Raw genomic sequence first — 14,506 nt, 5'->3', positions numbered from 1 at the left:
CCAAGTGTTATGGGACAGACTGCAATGGACAATTAGGTCTGCAGAGAGGACAATTGGGGTTTACCTCCCTTCTATCCAGAACGTGTACTGGTCCAGGACCAGGAAACGGGCAGGTAACATCTCTGCAGACCCCTCACACCCAGGACGCAGTCTGTTTGAACTCCTCCGCTCTGGACGGCGCTACAGAGCACTGGACGCTAAAACCTCCAGACTCAGACAGTTTCTTCCCCCAAGCTGTTGCTCTGATGAACTCTCATCACTCAGTCTCAGAGTAATCAACCACCGTGCAATAATAACCACAATTATATGCTGTAATAATGCACCTTTCAATAACCATTTCTACCTCATACTGCTGCACCTTTCACTTTTTTTTTTAAATTGTATATATATATTAATCCTTACATCTTTACAAACACCAGGAAACTGGACCATATTACACCGGTCATGAGATCACTACAATGGCTTCCAGTGAGTCAAAGGATAGAGTTTAAAATCTTCTTTATCGTCTACAAAGCACTGAATGGTCTTGGACATGCTTGATCTGTTAGTTCCCTATGAAGCTCCCAGACCCCTGAGGTTCATCTGGATCTGGTTTGTTGTGGTTCCCAAGAACCAGAACCAAGCAAGGTGTGAGGCAGCGTTCAGTTATTCTGCTCCTCACCGGTGGAACAAACTTCCTGTAGACCTGAGGTCTGCTCCAACTGTCAGCTCCTTTAAATCAGGCCTGTAGCACCCTATAATGTAATAATTTCCTGAAAATGTAATAACGCCTGAAAATGTTATAAAATTTGCACTTAACTCAATCAAAAATGTAATAAAATCCAATAATGTAATAACTTCACCAATAATTTGATAAAATATCCTGACTGATATTGTAATAACATTTTTACCGATAATGTAATACCGTATAACATTATTGGGAATTTATTACATTTTTAGGTGGGTCTTTTTTTTCCCAAAACTGATAATGTAATACTTGACAAATAATGTAATATATATGTTCATTTTCAGTCCAGAGTTCTACATTTTGTGTTTTAAGTACCTAAGAATGTTATATACGCTGGATTTTAAACACCAGAATGAGTATTGGGTTAAATTGCAGACTTTGAGTACCATGTAATAAATTCCCAATAATGTAATAAGGTGAAGTTATTACATTATTGGGTTTTATTACATTTTCGATTGAGTTAAGTGCAAATTTTATAACATTTCCAGGCGTTATTACATTTTCAGGAAATTATTACATTATAGGGTGCTACAAGGCCTAAAATCATTACTGTTTACTGAAGCGTACTCTTAAATTAAATACTTACCTGCTGTACTCTACTACCCTTACTTTTTTAACAACTTGCGCTTTTTATTATTTTACCTCCTTTCTTATCATTTTATTTTTTATTTACTGTTTAATTGTGTCTTGCCGCTTTTAATGTGATGTAAAGCACTTTGAATTACCTTGTGTTGAATTGTGCTATACAAATAAACTTGCCTTGCTTTAATAAGCGCTGTCATTTGTCTATTTACTTGAAACATTCAAAAAATGTTTCAAGATAAAGAAGGACAATATAATCTAAAAGGAAAATTACATTTTAAACAACCTTGTGTACGTACTACTCTTAAAAGCAGGTGCATATCAGTCTGTGGGGTAACTTTGTGGAATGGTCTGATGATGAAATCAAACGAAGCACTAACTTTATACAGTTTAAAAACACATACAAGAAAGCAATTCTTGACAAGTATAAAAATGGGGACCTCTAAAGAACTCAATTTGCCTTCCATATGTATTTCTTTGATTGTTATTTTGTTCCTTGTGGGATGGATCATATAGATACAAATATAACTGCTTGCATTCATGGCTGGTCATGGATCATCATAGAGGAGACTGGGAGATTGGATTTTTGAATTTAGGATATTGTAGGAGACTGGTTTAATTATGCCTTGATCTTGTTTATTGGTTGTTTGTGTTGTATTTATTTTGTGTTATTTTGTCTTTTCTTTCTTTTCTTTTCTTTTAATTTTTAAATTTTTATATGGCATATATATATAATATGATATTGTGAGGAAGGGACATGACTAAATAAGTGTTCTGCTTCCTCCTGTTCCCTCTCGAACACATTGTTTTGCTGTGTGTTTTATTTTTGGATGAGACTGTTAAATTGTTTTGCTTTTTTTATATTTTGATGCTTTTAATTTAATGGGTTTTGTTGTGTTCGAGACAAAGCAAACAATAAACGATAAAAAATAAACTGTTCAGGGAGCGAAATAACCGGAGTCAAATTCCCTGTCTTGTTTGAGCTGACTTGGCCAATAAACCTGATCCTGATTCTTCCGTTGGAAGTATCCTATGGGCTCAAATTAAAGCCATAAATATTTTGTATCTGTAAATAAACTTTGTACTTTGTGTGCGTGTGCAAAAAATATTTGTACTTGTAGAAATATTTTGTGCGTGTGCAAAAAATATTTGTACTTGTAGAAATATTTTGTGCGTGTGCAAAAAATATTTGTACTTGCAAAAATGATTTGTACTTGTAGAAATATTTTGTGCGTGTGCAAAAAATATTTGTACTTGTAGAAATATTTTGTGCGTGTGCAAAAAATATTTGTACTTGTAGAAATATTGCACACGCACAAAATATTTCTACAAGTACAAAGTTTATTTACAGATACAAAATATTTATGGCTTTTATTTGGTGTTTTGTGTAGTTTGTTTGAAGGTTATTTCAGCAGCTCTGCGCTCTCCGGCCAGCAGGGGGCGAGCGAGCGACCAAACCCCTCCAGCGAAGTACAGTAAACAAACATCGGTGCTCCGTTGGTTGGAATTCTAGCGCGTAAACACAGTTGTGGAATAAATTCAGCCTGCAGTTACTAAAGAAAGGTACGTAAACAAGTGTTACATTTCAATGCATTACAGCAGGACTTCGTAACTGCTGCAGAAATCCGAGTTAAAGGCGTGTTGGGCTGCAGGCCGCAGATCCTCGGAGTTTCCTGGCGTCGCTGGCCCGAACCCACATGGTAGCTTTCTGTTCGTCTTCACGCTGTAAATTCGTCAAAAATACCGAAATAGTATGTTTGACCATGATGTTTAGGTTTAATGTGGGCTGTTTTAAAATGTGTTGTCTTTGTGTAATTACTCGTACGTGAACTGTACGTTTATAGTTTAGTCTTGTGTTTTGATGCCAAGTTCCATTTACCTCGGTACTGGGAACTGGGAACTGGGAATGGCAGCCATCTTGGAATGGTAACTCGGGGGTGGTGAAGCTTCTCCCACTTTCCCAATAGGAAATCCCACATGGAGGGGCGTTCCAGTTGAAAATTCCGACTGGGAACTGGGAAATTCCGACTTCCGAGGACAAATGGAACGCGGCATTATAAGCCTCGTGGTCCAATTTTTATTTATTTATTAAAAAAAAAAAGAAGAAGCTACAATTTAAACAAGTATACACCCTTTCAGGGGCGGCTTTAATTTTGTTTCTTTTTTGAAATCGTAGACTTTTAGATACAATCTTTGACCTAAATTAGTATTCGCGTAAATTAGTAGATTTTAGTGAAAAGATATATTTTTTTTCTCCTTCAAATCGTTAATCTCGTTAATCTCGTTAATCTCTCCTCGCTTTTGTGAAACTACAGGAAACGTGCTCAGTTGATGAACGAGTTTGGGTTGGCTGTCAGCCAGGCTCATTTATGGTTCCGCGTTAAATCGACGCAGAGCCTTCGGCGTAGGTTACGCGGCGTCGCGCACCCTACGGCGCGCGACGCCGCGTAACCTACACCGTAGGTTCTGCGTCGATTTAACGCGGAACTATAAATCAGCCTTGAGTCATAGGTGTGAGAGCGGGACAAGTCCGGGCATATATTCGCTGTAACCGCAGCAGGTGACGCAGCTGCGTGTCAGGTGTCCGTCAACTGTACAGTCATTCAGTCCGTGAACAAGTCCGTGTGTGTAAACTCAGACACATGAGGGGCCAAACATGAGCCCCTGACAACGCTGCTGGTGTAGGCTGAACATCTGCTGTGCGAGTGCTTTGAATTTAATTATACTTCAGTAAGTATAATATATAATAGTTCAGTTAAATTGCAAGGAAACTGTGTTGTAAAGCGGTCTACACACTGCTCACTAGGGCTGGGGATCGATTCAAATGTCAAGAATCGATTATCAAGATTTGATTCGATTCCGATATTGATTTGGGTTAGTGTTATTAAAACAGTTTTTTGAGCTGTTGCATGAATTATATGACTACGGAAGAGTATTAGGGCCAGGCAGGAGAAAAATAAAAATAATATTTAAGAGGAGGAAGGTTTTTTTTTTTAAACTATGCACTTCGAGAAAAAAGTCGAAATGTCAAGAATAATGTTGTCAAAATGTCGAGAAAAAAGTTGAAATGTCAAGAATAATGTTGACAAAATGTCGAGAAAAAAGTGGAAATGTCAAGAATAATGTTGACAAAATGTCGAGAAAAAAGTCGAAAAGTCAAGAATAATGTTGTCGAAATGTATTTCAACTTTATTGTCGACATTTCGACTTTTTTCTGGAAATTGTATTTCAACATTATTCTCGACATTTCAACTTTTTTCTGGAAATTGTATTTCAACATTAATCTCGACATTTCCACTTTTTTCTCGAAGTGCACAATAAAAAAAAAATTCTTCCCCTCTCAAATATTTTTTCTCCTGCATGGCCCTAATACTCTTCCATAATATGACTATGTAGTTATGCAACATATTACTACTAGTATTATATTGAGATTCAACAGCAAGTATTGGCAGTTAATGATGCTGTAAGGACCAATCACCTCCCAGAATGCTGATAAAACTGCTTTCAGAAACATCCTGTGGGTCAGAATTATCAAGCAGATCCACACATTCCGTTTTAATTTTTTCCATTTTTGGTTTATTTCGGTTTTTAAATTTTGAGAATTTGGTTTTTAGCATTTTATGCAAATGTAACCTCAAGACAGTACATAAAGTAATGAAATATAGACAATTTATTCAATTATAACTGAAAACGTATGTTTTCATACCTTTTAAACATATTTAAAGGCAAACGCATGGCACTGATTATTCTCGTCTCCAACAAAACATTCCTTTTTTGGGGATAAACAAAAATACCAAAAGTTGAAATGATGGGAAAAAAAATAGATCTTTAGACATACGAATCGATTTAGAATCAGAAAATTGTTTTTTTTTTTCAGCACATGCCTACTGCTCACATTTGTTAAATATTTTGTTCTGTTTATATTCATACTCTTATAGCTCTGTGGCAACCTTAAACCCCCCCTTTTTACAGAAAATCCAACAAATGTCACTTTACTGGTTATTTTGCTATTCTTTTATTACACCTGACTGAAGCAAATCTGTATTATTTGACTTTGCAGCTAAGCCCATGGTCTTTACATCAATAGGTTTTCAAAATACAGTATTAGAAATAGATTAATCAATGACAAAAGGAGATGGAAACAGTGGGAAATGGTAATGCAAAAATACAGTTTCTTGGTTTCATCCGGCTGTTTTTGCAGGTGAATGAAACTGAATTAACATTATGCAAAATAATTCCTCCCTTTTTTTTTAACTACCCTTTTTCTGTAAAAACAAGTTGACATGTCCAGACATAGTCATTCGATTTAATGTGGACTTGTTTAACTACCTTTAATTTTAGTTTCCTGTAATGACCCATGGGTACATGCAATGTAATGTTTTCATCAGAAACTTAATCAACAAAATTAAAAAAAAAAAAAAAAAGTTCAATATCTTTGGATATTATGCATCAGAAAAATACTTGCCCACCCCACTCAGAGTTTCCAGTTAGTCATCTGGAAACAAGTGTTGTTTTTTGTTTCAAATTTTCTTTTTTGAGATGAATAATTTATGTAATTCTGAAGCTGTTGAAGGATGAATATCTACTTCCCCTCAGGCTCATCTCAGGCCAGTTTCACCGACCCTGGGTTACCACTGGTTAATGTCTTTACCACAAGCCTGGTTGGCACGGTTATCTAATTTGGTCAGGGCTGAGTCACTATGGACTAGTCTCAGCATGTCTGATTAAATTAGCTGCTACAGTCAGTCAAAACAGCACATGCACCAGAGTTCTGTGGCTGACTCAGCCTTGGGTGTCTGCGTTGGTCCTGATAGGCCGTGGTTAGCGTCAGCCTGGCCTCTCAGGCTGGTCTAGTCCCAACATGTCTGAGCCCAGCTATAAGAGGCTGCAGTTCTGCTGCCGTCCTCTCTGACTGCACTTTATCTGTTTCCATTTGCACAGGATGGGCTGCTGAGACTGATTTCTCTGTAAATAAGGTAAGAATTTTAATTATTCATATGTGAGACATTGTGGATGGTGATTATACAGATGTCAGACACTTAAAGCAAAGAGATTAGTTTTTAATTATAAAACCTCTGACAGGAAAGATTTTTTAAAAGTTGGTTGATATTTAATTTCTTTTTTATTTTAATCTGCTTATGTTCTGCATTTAGTTGTTTGACTGGTTTTTGATCATCAAAAAAAACAGCATTTGAGACATAATTGACAAATCTGTTGGCTTTATTTAAAAAAAAAAAATTAATAGAATAGAATAAAACTTTATTAATCCCCCAGAGGAGAAATTGACTTGTGCAGCAGCAAACATACACACGCTCAACAATTTTACAAAATAAACACGAAGTATGAAAAGGTATAAAAAAAGTTGATCTGTTGGGATTGGTTTCCTGTCTTTAGGCTTTGGACTGAAATGTCACTACATGTTCTTATCCTGTTTGATTTGGAAATGTTGATTAGAGGGCATTTTTTCCATTATTAATACAAATGTATTTAATGCTCCTAAAGTTCAACTGATCAGTCGTAATGTAATTAGTTGACATTTTCTATTAAATGTCCAGAAAATATCTAATTCCAAAAATCCAAGGAAAATGTGGAACTAGGGCTGGGCGATTTGGACAAAAATAAAATCCCGATTTTTTTTTTTTTCTTCTCTGAAAACCCGATTTTCGATTTCGATTTTTTTGGTAAAACTACAAAAGACAATGGAATAAATTGTTTCAAATATTTTATCTTTATTTTTTAAAGAAAAATGGCAAACAAATTTCCCTATTGGGAATGAAGTGCAATTGAAAGATACTGTAAATCCTCCTTGAGTTTAGTAAAGTGACAACATTTACAATTTTCTTGACCAAACAAAGATGACTAGACGAGCTCTGTCTGTAATGCAGCCAGCTGCAAAAAAGGAAAATCGTTTTTCCGATTTTCCTTTTTTAACATCGATTTTGATTAATAAATCCGATTTAGATTTAAAATCGATTAATCGCACAGCCCTATGTGGAACTGACACATTGAACTCTTTGCTAATTACACCACTCTGTATTAAAATATTAACTCAGTTGAAATAAACTGAGCTGGTTTATTATTTTATTAGCTATACTTCAGGGTCACTTTAGAAAGCCCTGTGTTGAGTCTTTCAATAGTGTGTGTTTTGTGTTTGTGTGCAGGAACAAACATCTTCACCATGTCAGCTGACGGGGAGCTCCCCACTGATGCCACAAATGAAAACAAACTGGTGAGAGCAGCTGATTGTCGATTTCTTCCTAATTTATATTTTAAGATTTTGCCCTGTGACTCAACTCTTTCCCGTATGTGTTTTCAGGTTAGACCAAAGGTAGAGTTCTGCTCTTTACTGCAACTTGCTGGAGCTACTAAAGATGTTTTCACAATGAAAGAGGTACACTATACTTGGTCTCAAGTATTGCAAGTCTTTTTTACAGTAGGGGAACTGTTTTTTTTTTTTTTTTTTACTAAATAATGTCATGCCCTGAACAGTTTTGATAAGGTTTTGGGATGATTAAAAAGGAAAAGAGAAAACAGACTCACAGCTTTTGATAGCTGGAGTGAAAAAACTATCTCTGAAGCTTCATCATGTTCATTCTCAGGGCCTGTTTTGTTTTCCGGAGGGCCTGCCGATAGTCAATACCCCGGGACTTATTGCTTTCTCTGACAGCAGTTTTCAGACATGATAAGTCTGGCATTTGTTGATAAATCAATTTAATCTCATCAACTCTGCTGGCAGTTATCTTTGACAGTTTGATTAAATCTGCTTGGATTTTTTTTTTCTCAGTCGTTCATTTTGGCAGTAAATCAGTCGAGGGTGATTAGTGTTTTTTTTTTTTTTTTGTCAGTTGTCATGAATTTATATCCTCTCTACCAGTAAAGCTTGTTCGTGGATTTCCACAGTTGTGGCATGGAAGCATGATGTGATTATTCTCATTCTGTCAGAACACTTTAACATGCTTCTAACTTGATGTTTTCAATGTGTATTGAGAGCAGAACTGAGATTCATGCTCATCAGAAACTGCTGAATTTAGTTATGGTTGATACAGTCCAGGAGTTTGAGGGACAGTACTCGGACGTTTTTGAATATTGTCATGTTTTCTCTGAATCAAGAATAAGTTTTAATTTTAAAGTTAATTCAGGCAAATTCACACCTCTGTATTGATCAGTTTTGAACACAGTATGGGTTTGTTTTTAGTCTGAATGTTGTCAACTTGCTTTGTTGTATGACATGTAACTGTGGTAATAACTGTAGCAACGAAAACAATACAGGCTTGTTTGCCTTTAAGTAAAATGCTTGCACCGTCCTATTTTTTTTTTTAGCACATACATGGAAAATAAAAGTGAAATTGCAAATGATTCAGCATGATAGGGTGTGGTTTTTTTCCCCATGATCCATTCGTGGCCGTCTGTTCTCCTTGCAGGTGATGTTCTACCTGGGTCAGTACATCATCCAGAAACAGCTGTACGACCAGAAGCAGCAGCACATCGTCCACTGCGCCCAAGATGCTTTGGGGCGAGTGCTGGGAGTAGACAGCTTCTCTGTGAAAGAACCGCGGTGAGTAAGAATGATATGACTGTTACGCTTATTCACTCTCTGCTTTAGTTTGTAGTAACGTGGCTTTATACTACCGTGACATTAAACCTCATAGGTAATTTAAACACATTTTATGTTTCAGAGTTTTGTTTTCAATGATTACCAAGAACCTGGTGGTTGTTAAGAACCAAGGTATGGCTATTTCCTGTTCCTTCTTTTCTACTTCTCTTCCTCCTTTGTTTTGTAATTACCCATCTTCTTTGCCTCTAAAATGAATGCTTGACTTAAAGTCCAGTTAAAATATTGTCTATAATGTTGTCACACATTTACCTTTTAGACTTCAACGATTTCAAATATTAATTAACCTCACTCAGAAATGTGTAGTTTCAAATTTGCACACAAACCCAGGTTGGTTTTGTACATATAGTGATAGTTTTATTTTTGTGCTATTAAGAGTATAGTTTAAAAAAATATGTCCTGCTGTTTCTCATATTCTTGGAAACGTATCTCTCTCTTCCTTAAGATTCGTCAGACTCAAGTGAAGCACTAAGCAGCCAGACAGACCTGGGGACGGAGGTAAGAGTGTGGAGCCGTGACGATACAAACTTTTAGGGTAACTTCTTTATTGTTATGGGTCAAAATGTGCCAGGAAACACTAAAAAAGGGGGTGATATTCTAGAGTAGTGTAAGATGATAAAAAAAAAAATCAGCCCAGGAGTTCAGAAATCAAGAACTGGAACCATTTTTATTGACAAGTGTGGGTTTTAATGTTTGCACATTAAACAGTATTTTAAAACGTCCTCTGAATCAGAGAAGTTTGAGTAAATAAAATAAAATGTGTTTTAGGCGACAGAAACAGCTAGCTGCTCTTCATCACCAGACAGGAGAAGGAGGAGGAGAAGGTGGAGCTGTCGAAGCAGTGATCCAGGTGAGTCTCCATTGACAAGCACCGCCTCCTTTTTACAGCTTTTCCACAAACCTTAGATGTAAACTGCACCAACCTGATTTCTGCAGGACCATCTCGGAACATAGAGGATGGTGAGGACAAAGAGGAGTCGGAGGAAGACGAGGAAGGAGGTAGGAAGAGGAGAAGGTCTGACAGCTACTCCCTGACCTTTGATGACAGCCTGTCGTGGTGTGTGATTGGTGGATTGGGAAGTGGGTGGGACAAAAACTTCTCAACAGAGTCATCTGACTCACACAGCACAGTGAGTCTCTCTCTCCCTCACACATTCTTCATTTTCCAGTTGTGACAGTTTGTAACAAAGACTCTTTTTTTCAGTCGGAGAGATCTGAGGTCACAGTAGCAGCTTCAGACTCTGAAAGCGACAACTTCAGTGTTGAATTTGAGGTGGAGTCAATCGATTCTGATGACTATAATGAAGATGATGCATCTTTGTCTGCAGACGACCAGGTACACGCCTCCCACAAAGTTCATCAAAAGACTGAAAACAAACTGCATGAGTGAATGAGTTCTCTGACGTCGCCCACCATGTTGTGGATACGTTCTTTCTAAATAGCTGCATTTCATCCAGGGTTCCTGTGGCTTGATGGATAATATGTAGTTAGCTGACTATCTGGCAGTAGCACCCTTCTACCAGTTTTATTTATTTGCTTAATGGTTTCTGAATTGTATAAAGAATTAAACTGTCCTTGCAGTACAACGTTTTTACAAGCTGTGCTGGAGATCAAAAGACTGCTCAAATATTGGCAGTGTCTTAATTGCTCCTCATGTGTTTCTCCCCTGTCAGTCATGTTCACCAGTTAATCTGTCTCATCTGTTTCCAGGTGTACGAGCTCACCATCTTTGAAGCAGATGACGACGACTCCTTTGACGAAGACACCGAGATTACAGAAGCTGTGAGTCTAAAACGCAAGCATGACTAAAACAAACGCATATCTCATGGTTCAGGTTTAAATTTGAAATTCCCTCTTAGGACTACTGGCGGTGTGTGAAGTGTGAAGAGTTGAACCCTCCTCTACCCAGAAACTGTCTGCGCTGCTGGACTCTGCGACAGGATTGGCTGCCTGACTTGTTTGCTTCCAGTCCTAAAGCCCTGCCCATAAAGCCAAGTAGCGAATCAGCTGCCAAAGAAGATCCAGGTAGTTATTAGTTTGTATAGAATAGGTGTTTTTGGCAGGCTTGCGTTGAATCCGCTCAACTAGGATGTGAGAAAATCAAAGTTTGAGCACCGCAAATCCCACTCAACATACAGGACTGTCTCAGCAAATTAGAATACTGTGATTTTCTGTAATGCAATTACAAAAACAAAAATGTCATACATTCTGGATTCATTACAAATCAACTGAAATATTGCAAGCCTTTTATTATTTTAATATTGCTGATCATGGTTTACAGTTTAAGAAAACTTAAATATCCTATCTCAAAAAATTAGAATATTCTGGGAATCTTAAGCTGTAAACCATAATCAGCTATTTTAAAATAATAAAAGGCTTGCAATATTTCAGTTGATTTGTAATTAATCCAGAATGTATGACTTTTTTTTTTTTTTTTTTTTAAATTGCATTACAGAAAATAAAGAACTTTATCACAATATTCAAATTTTCTGAGACAGTCCTGTATACTTAGAAAAGTTCTTCCACATGATACTTCACTGCCATTAAAGCTATAAATGTCGATTTTATTATAACAGGCCTGAACAAGTTCAGTTGTGTGTTGTGCTGTCAGAACATACAGTCAGCCTGTGTTGATACTAACAACAATCTGGTGACGTCTCCTGAAGGTTCGGATGCAGACGACAACGGAGTCGACGTACCAGATGGCAAAAGAGCAAAAACTCCACTCCACTCGCAGTGTCTGTCGGACTCTCTCTCTTCAGCACCCAACTCCCAGGATCTCTTCTCATCCTCCCAGCCTTGTTCCTCGCAGGACAAGCTCTGTACGTCAGACTCTCAACCCTCCTCATCTTACTCCTCCTTCGTTGACTCCCAGGAGCTTCTGGCCTCTTCCCCAACGTCTCTCCCACCTTCTTCCGCATCGTCATCCCTTCCCGAGCTGGAGCGCAGCTCGTCAGCGGAGTGGCGGCTGCCGGACTCGTGCCTAGACCCGTGTCTCATCTGTCAGTCCCGGCCAAAGAACGGCTGCATCGTCCACGGACGAACCGGGCACCTGATGTCGTGCTACGTGTGCGCCAGGAAGCTGAAGAAGAGGAACAAGCTGTGTCCGGTCTGCAGGCTGCCCATCCAGTCGGTCATCCTCACTTACCTCAGCTGAGACGGCCGTCTCGCCTTCAGTCCACTCACCTACCTCAGCTGACACACCTTTCTCACATTAGTCCTGGTGATCTGGAGTCATCAGTTACAAGTTAATCTGACCACTCCATTTAACTGATTAAAAACAATTATTCAGTTTCACGCTCAATGCCTTGGCAACGCTCTAAACCCATAGTTGCTGAATTTAGACATTAATTTAATATCTTACAAATGTTTATTTTCAATAAATCTGAACTTTCATCAGTTCATCAACTGTTTCATTCAAATAAAAATTATAAATCATTCCTACATTACATGCAAAATAAATATTACATTAACTAATTTAAAATATTTATTTAATTTAAATCCAAGCCCTTTTTTTGGGACAATTCACATGTTACAACTACTGGTTGTAACATAAAAAGGGAAGATGCCCAGATGTAAAATTGGAGCTGAGGTGTTTTTTGTATTTGGAAAAAAAAAAAAAAAGAGTAAATGACAACAAAACCAAAGCAATCAAAACTGGGAGGTGTACGTCAAATAAATGGAGCAACATAAATTGCAAAATGGGCAATCTTTTGCTTAAACAGCTGCGTCTGCATCCTTTTTAAAGGATGAAGCTGAAAGGAATCATTGGCGCAGGTGATGAAGGCAGGAGACGTCATCCAGGTGGAGCCGATCCCAAACAATCTGATCCTGGGAAAGTCCCCAAGGCATCTATTGGCATAACTAAGGAGCAAATGAATTGCAGCCCATCAGCTACTTAAACGGACTATTTGAAAATGATTAACATTTTAAACAACTGGTCATTAAAATGTGCTGATAGATTAATTTGAATATTGATCAATTTATGAGTAGTAATTGTTTAACAGAAGTGGGGAGTTTGGAAACAGGAACAAACGAATCTACAGTTGATGCTTGCAATGAAAGTGTTAGATCTACTGATGCAGTACTTCAGAATAATAGTTTAGTTTTTTAGAATTGAGTCTCATTTCCCCAACTAAACTGATGAGATGATCAGTTTTGGTTTAATCTGTGTGATAAATTCAGTTTTGACAAGGTTAGGAGTGCCTTTTTTCATTATTTTTTAAAATCTTGCCTCAACAACTGGTGGTGCTTTATTTCATTTAGTTTCCATCTTCATGCAAAGATTTCCCTGAAAAGACTCAAAGCAAATTCGCTCTAGATTTATATGGCAAAGAATGTATGTTAAAGTTTTATTTGCCATATTTATATAAAAAAAAAGGCACCAAACTACTTATTTTTCCTCCAGAGAATTTCCAACGAATCTGTCAAATATAAGAAATGAAGTGTAAGATGACATCTGTATTTATTTGTATTTAAGAAGCTCAAATATATTTAAAACACTTTCTATGAGCGCTCTAAATAAGATGGATTATATGGAGAAAAAATATCTTGTTTATTTTGAGACTTTTTGTGAAACTGAATAAATAACTTCACCAGAATCACCAGAAGTTTGTCATTTGTTATTCCAGATATCACAGAGACCTGAAGAAACGCTGTGCTTTTGCCCTTAAACCTCTTGTTTAGAAATACTACATGAATTAAATGTAAGACTCAGCTGTGAGCACTTAGTTTTAAAGAAGGTTTGGAAAACTTAAATTCAGGTTTTTGGTCATTTTTAATTTTCTTGGCTGTCTTCTGATTTGTATAAAATATTGCTTTAAACACCTTTTCAGTCCATTTTTTCTTTCATCGTGCTTTAAAAAAAAAAAAAAAAAAATTGTACATATGTACTGAGCCTTCTCACAGAAACAAACAAAAGTAGCTTTGCATATGGCCTGTTAAGTAAGTCTTGGGCTCCCTAACCACTGGTTGTAAACAGAGTTGTTATTAAAAAAAAATATATATCGTATTTCCTCACAGCTTCCTTTTCATTTGACTAGATGTTTTAGTCAGCCAAATTACAGTTGCAATCAATGCTGGACCATACCACTGTACCCAAGACAGCAAAAGATGCTCGACTGCACAGAGTTTGCAGCCATCCCGCATCCCTGTTACACCTTTCTGCATTGTGAATTGACCCCCAGCATTCCTTTCACCCCTGTTCTGCGTCTGTTACTACCTCCCACGGTAGAACAGATATGGAAGGAAATGTTACAAATTGTTGTTTATCAATAGAGTGAGGACAGTCGGTATATCTTTGGTTACTTTCCTATAATTAAAGAAGGAAGTTTATATTAAATGCATGCAAATCAAGTAAATTCCCATTTCCATCCATTAGAAATATAATTGACTATGTTTGTTTTTGAAGCCAGGCTTCCATAAATATTAAATATAGATTTCCCTCTACTCAATATGACTGTTCTATGATGGAACATCCTGAGCGCTGAAATCACTTCCACTGTAACAATATTTCTCGGTGAAAGGTAGAAAGTTTAATGGGCAATTTAGATATTTCAAAGTCACACTAATAAAAACTTAATACC

General features: G+C 37.1%; 1 protein-coding gene across 2 annotated transcripts; it reads left to right on the top strand.

Moving 5' to 3' along the window:
• The first annotated feature begins 2,751 nt into the window (after positions 1–2,751).
• On the top strand, positions 2,752–13,539 carry mdm2 (MDM2 proto-oncogene). 2 transcript variants are annotated; one of them, XM_061714704.1, is made up of 13 exons: positions 2,752–2,872; positions 6,251–6,285; positions 7,471–7,538; positions 7,626–7,700; positions 8,731–8,864; positions 8,986–9,035; positions 9,367–9,419; positions 9,690–9,771; positions 9,858–10,051; positions 10,126–10,257; positions 10,632–10,703; positions 10,781–10,946; positions 11,588–13,539. In XM_061714704.1, exons 3-13 carry the CDS (start codon positions 7,488–7,490, stop codon positions 12,076–12,078), a joined length of 1,500 nt encoding a protein of 499 aa, XP_061570688.1. In that variant the 5' UTR covers positions 2,752–2,872; positions 6,251–6,285; positions 7,471–7,487; the 3' UTR covers positions 12,079–13,539. The 2 variants fall into 2 exon arrangements, with proteins under 2 accessions (XP_061570688.1, XP_061570689.1); XM_061714705.1 differs by lacking the exon at positions 2,752–2,872 and adding an exon at positions 3,938–4,039.
• Positions 13,540–14,506: the final 967 nt, after the last annotated feature.

The sequence above is a fragment of the Cololabis saira genome, chromosome 23, assembly GCF_033807715.1.
Source record: "Cololabis saira isolate AMF1-May2022 chromosome 23, fColSai1.1, whole genome shotgun sequence".
Lineage (NCBI taxonomy): Eukaryota > Metazoa > Chordata > Actinopteri > Beloniformes > Belonidae > Cololabis > Cololabis saira.
Note: the sequence above shows the minus strand (reverse complement) of the source record. Positions and strands in the feature narration are given on the sequence as shown.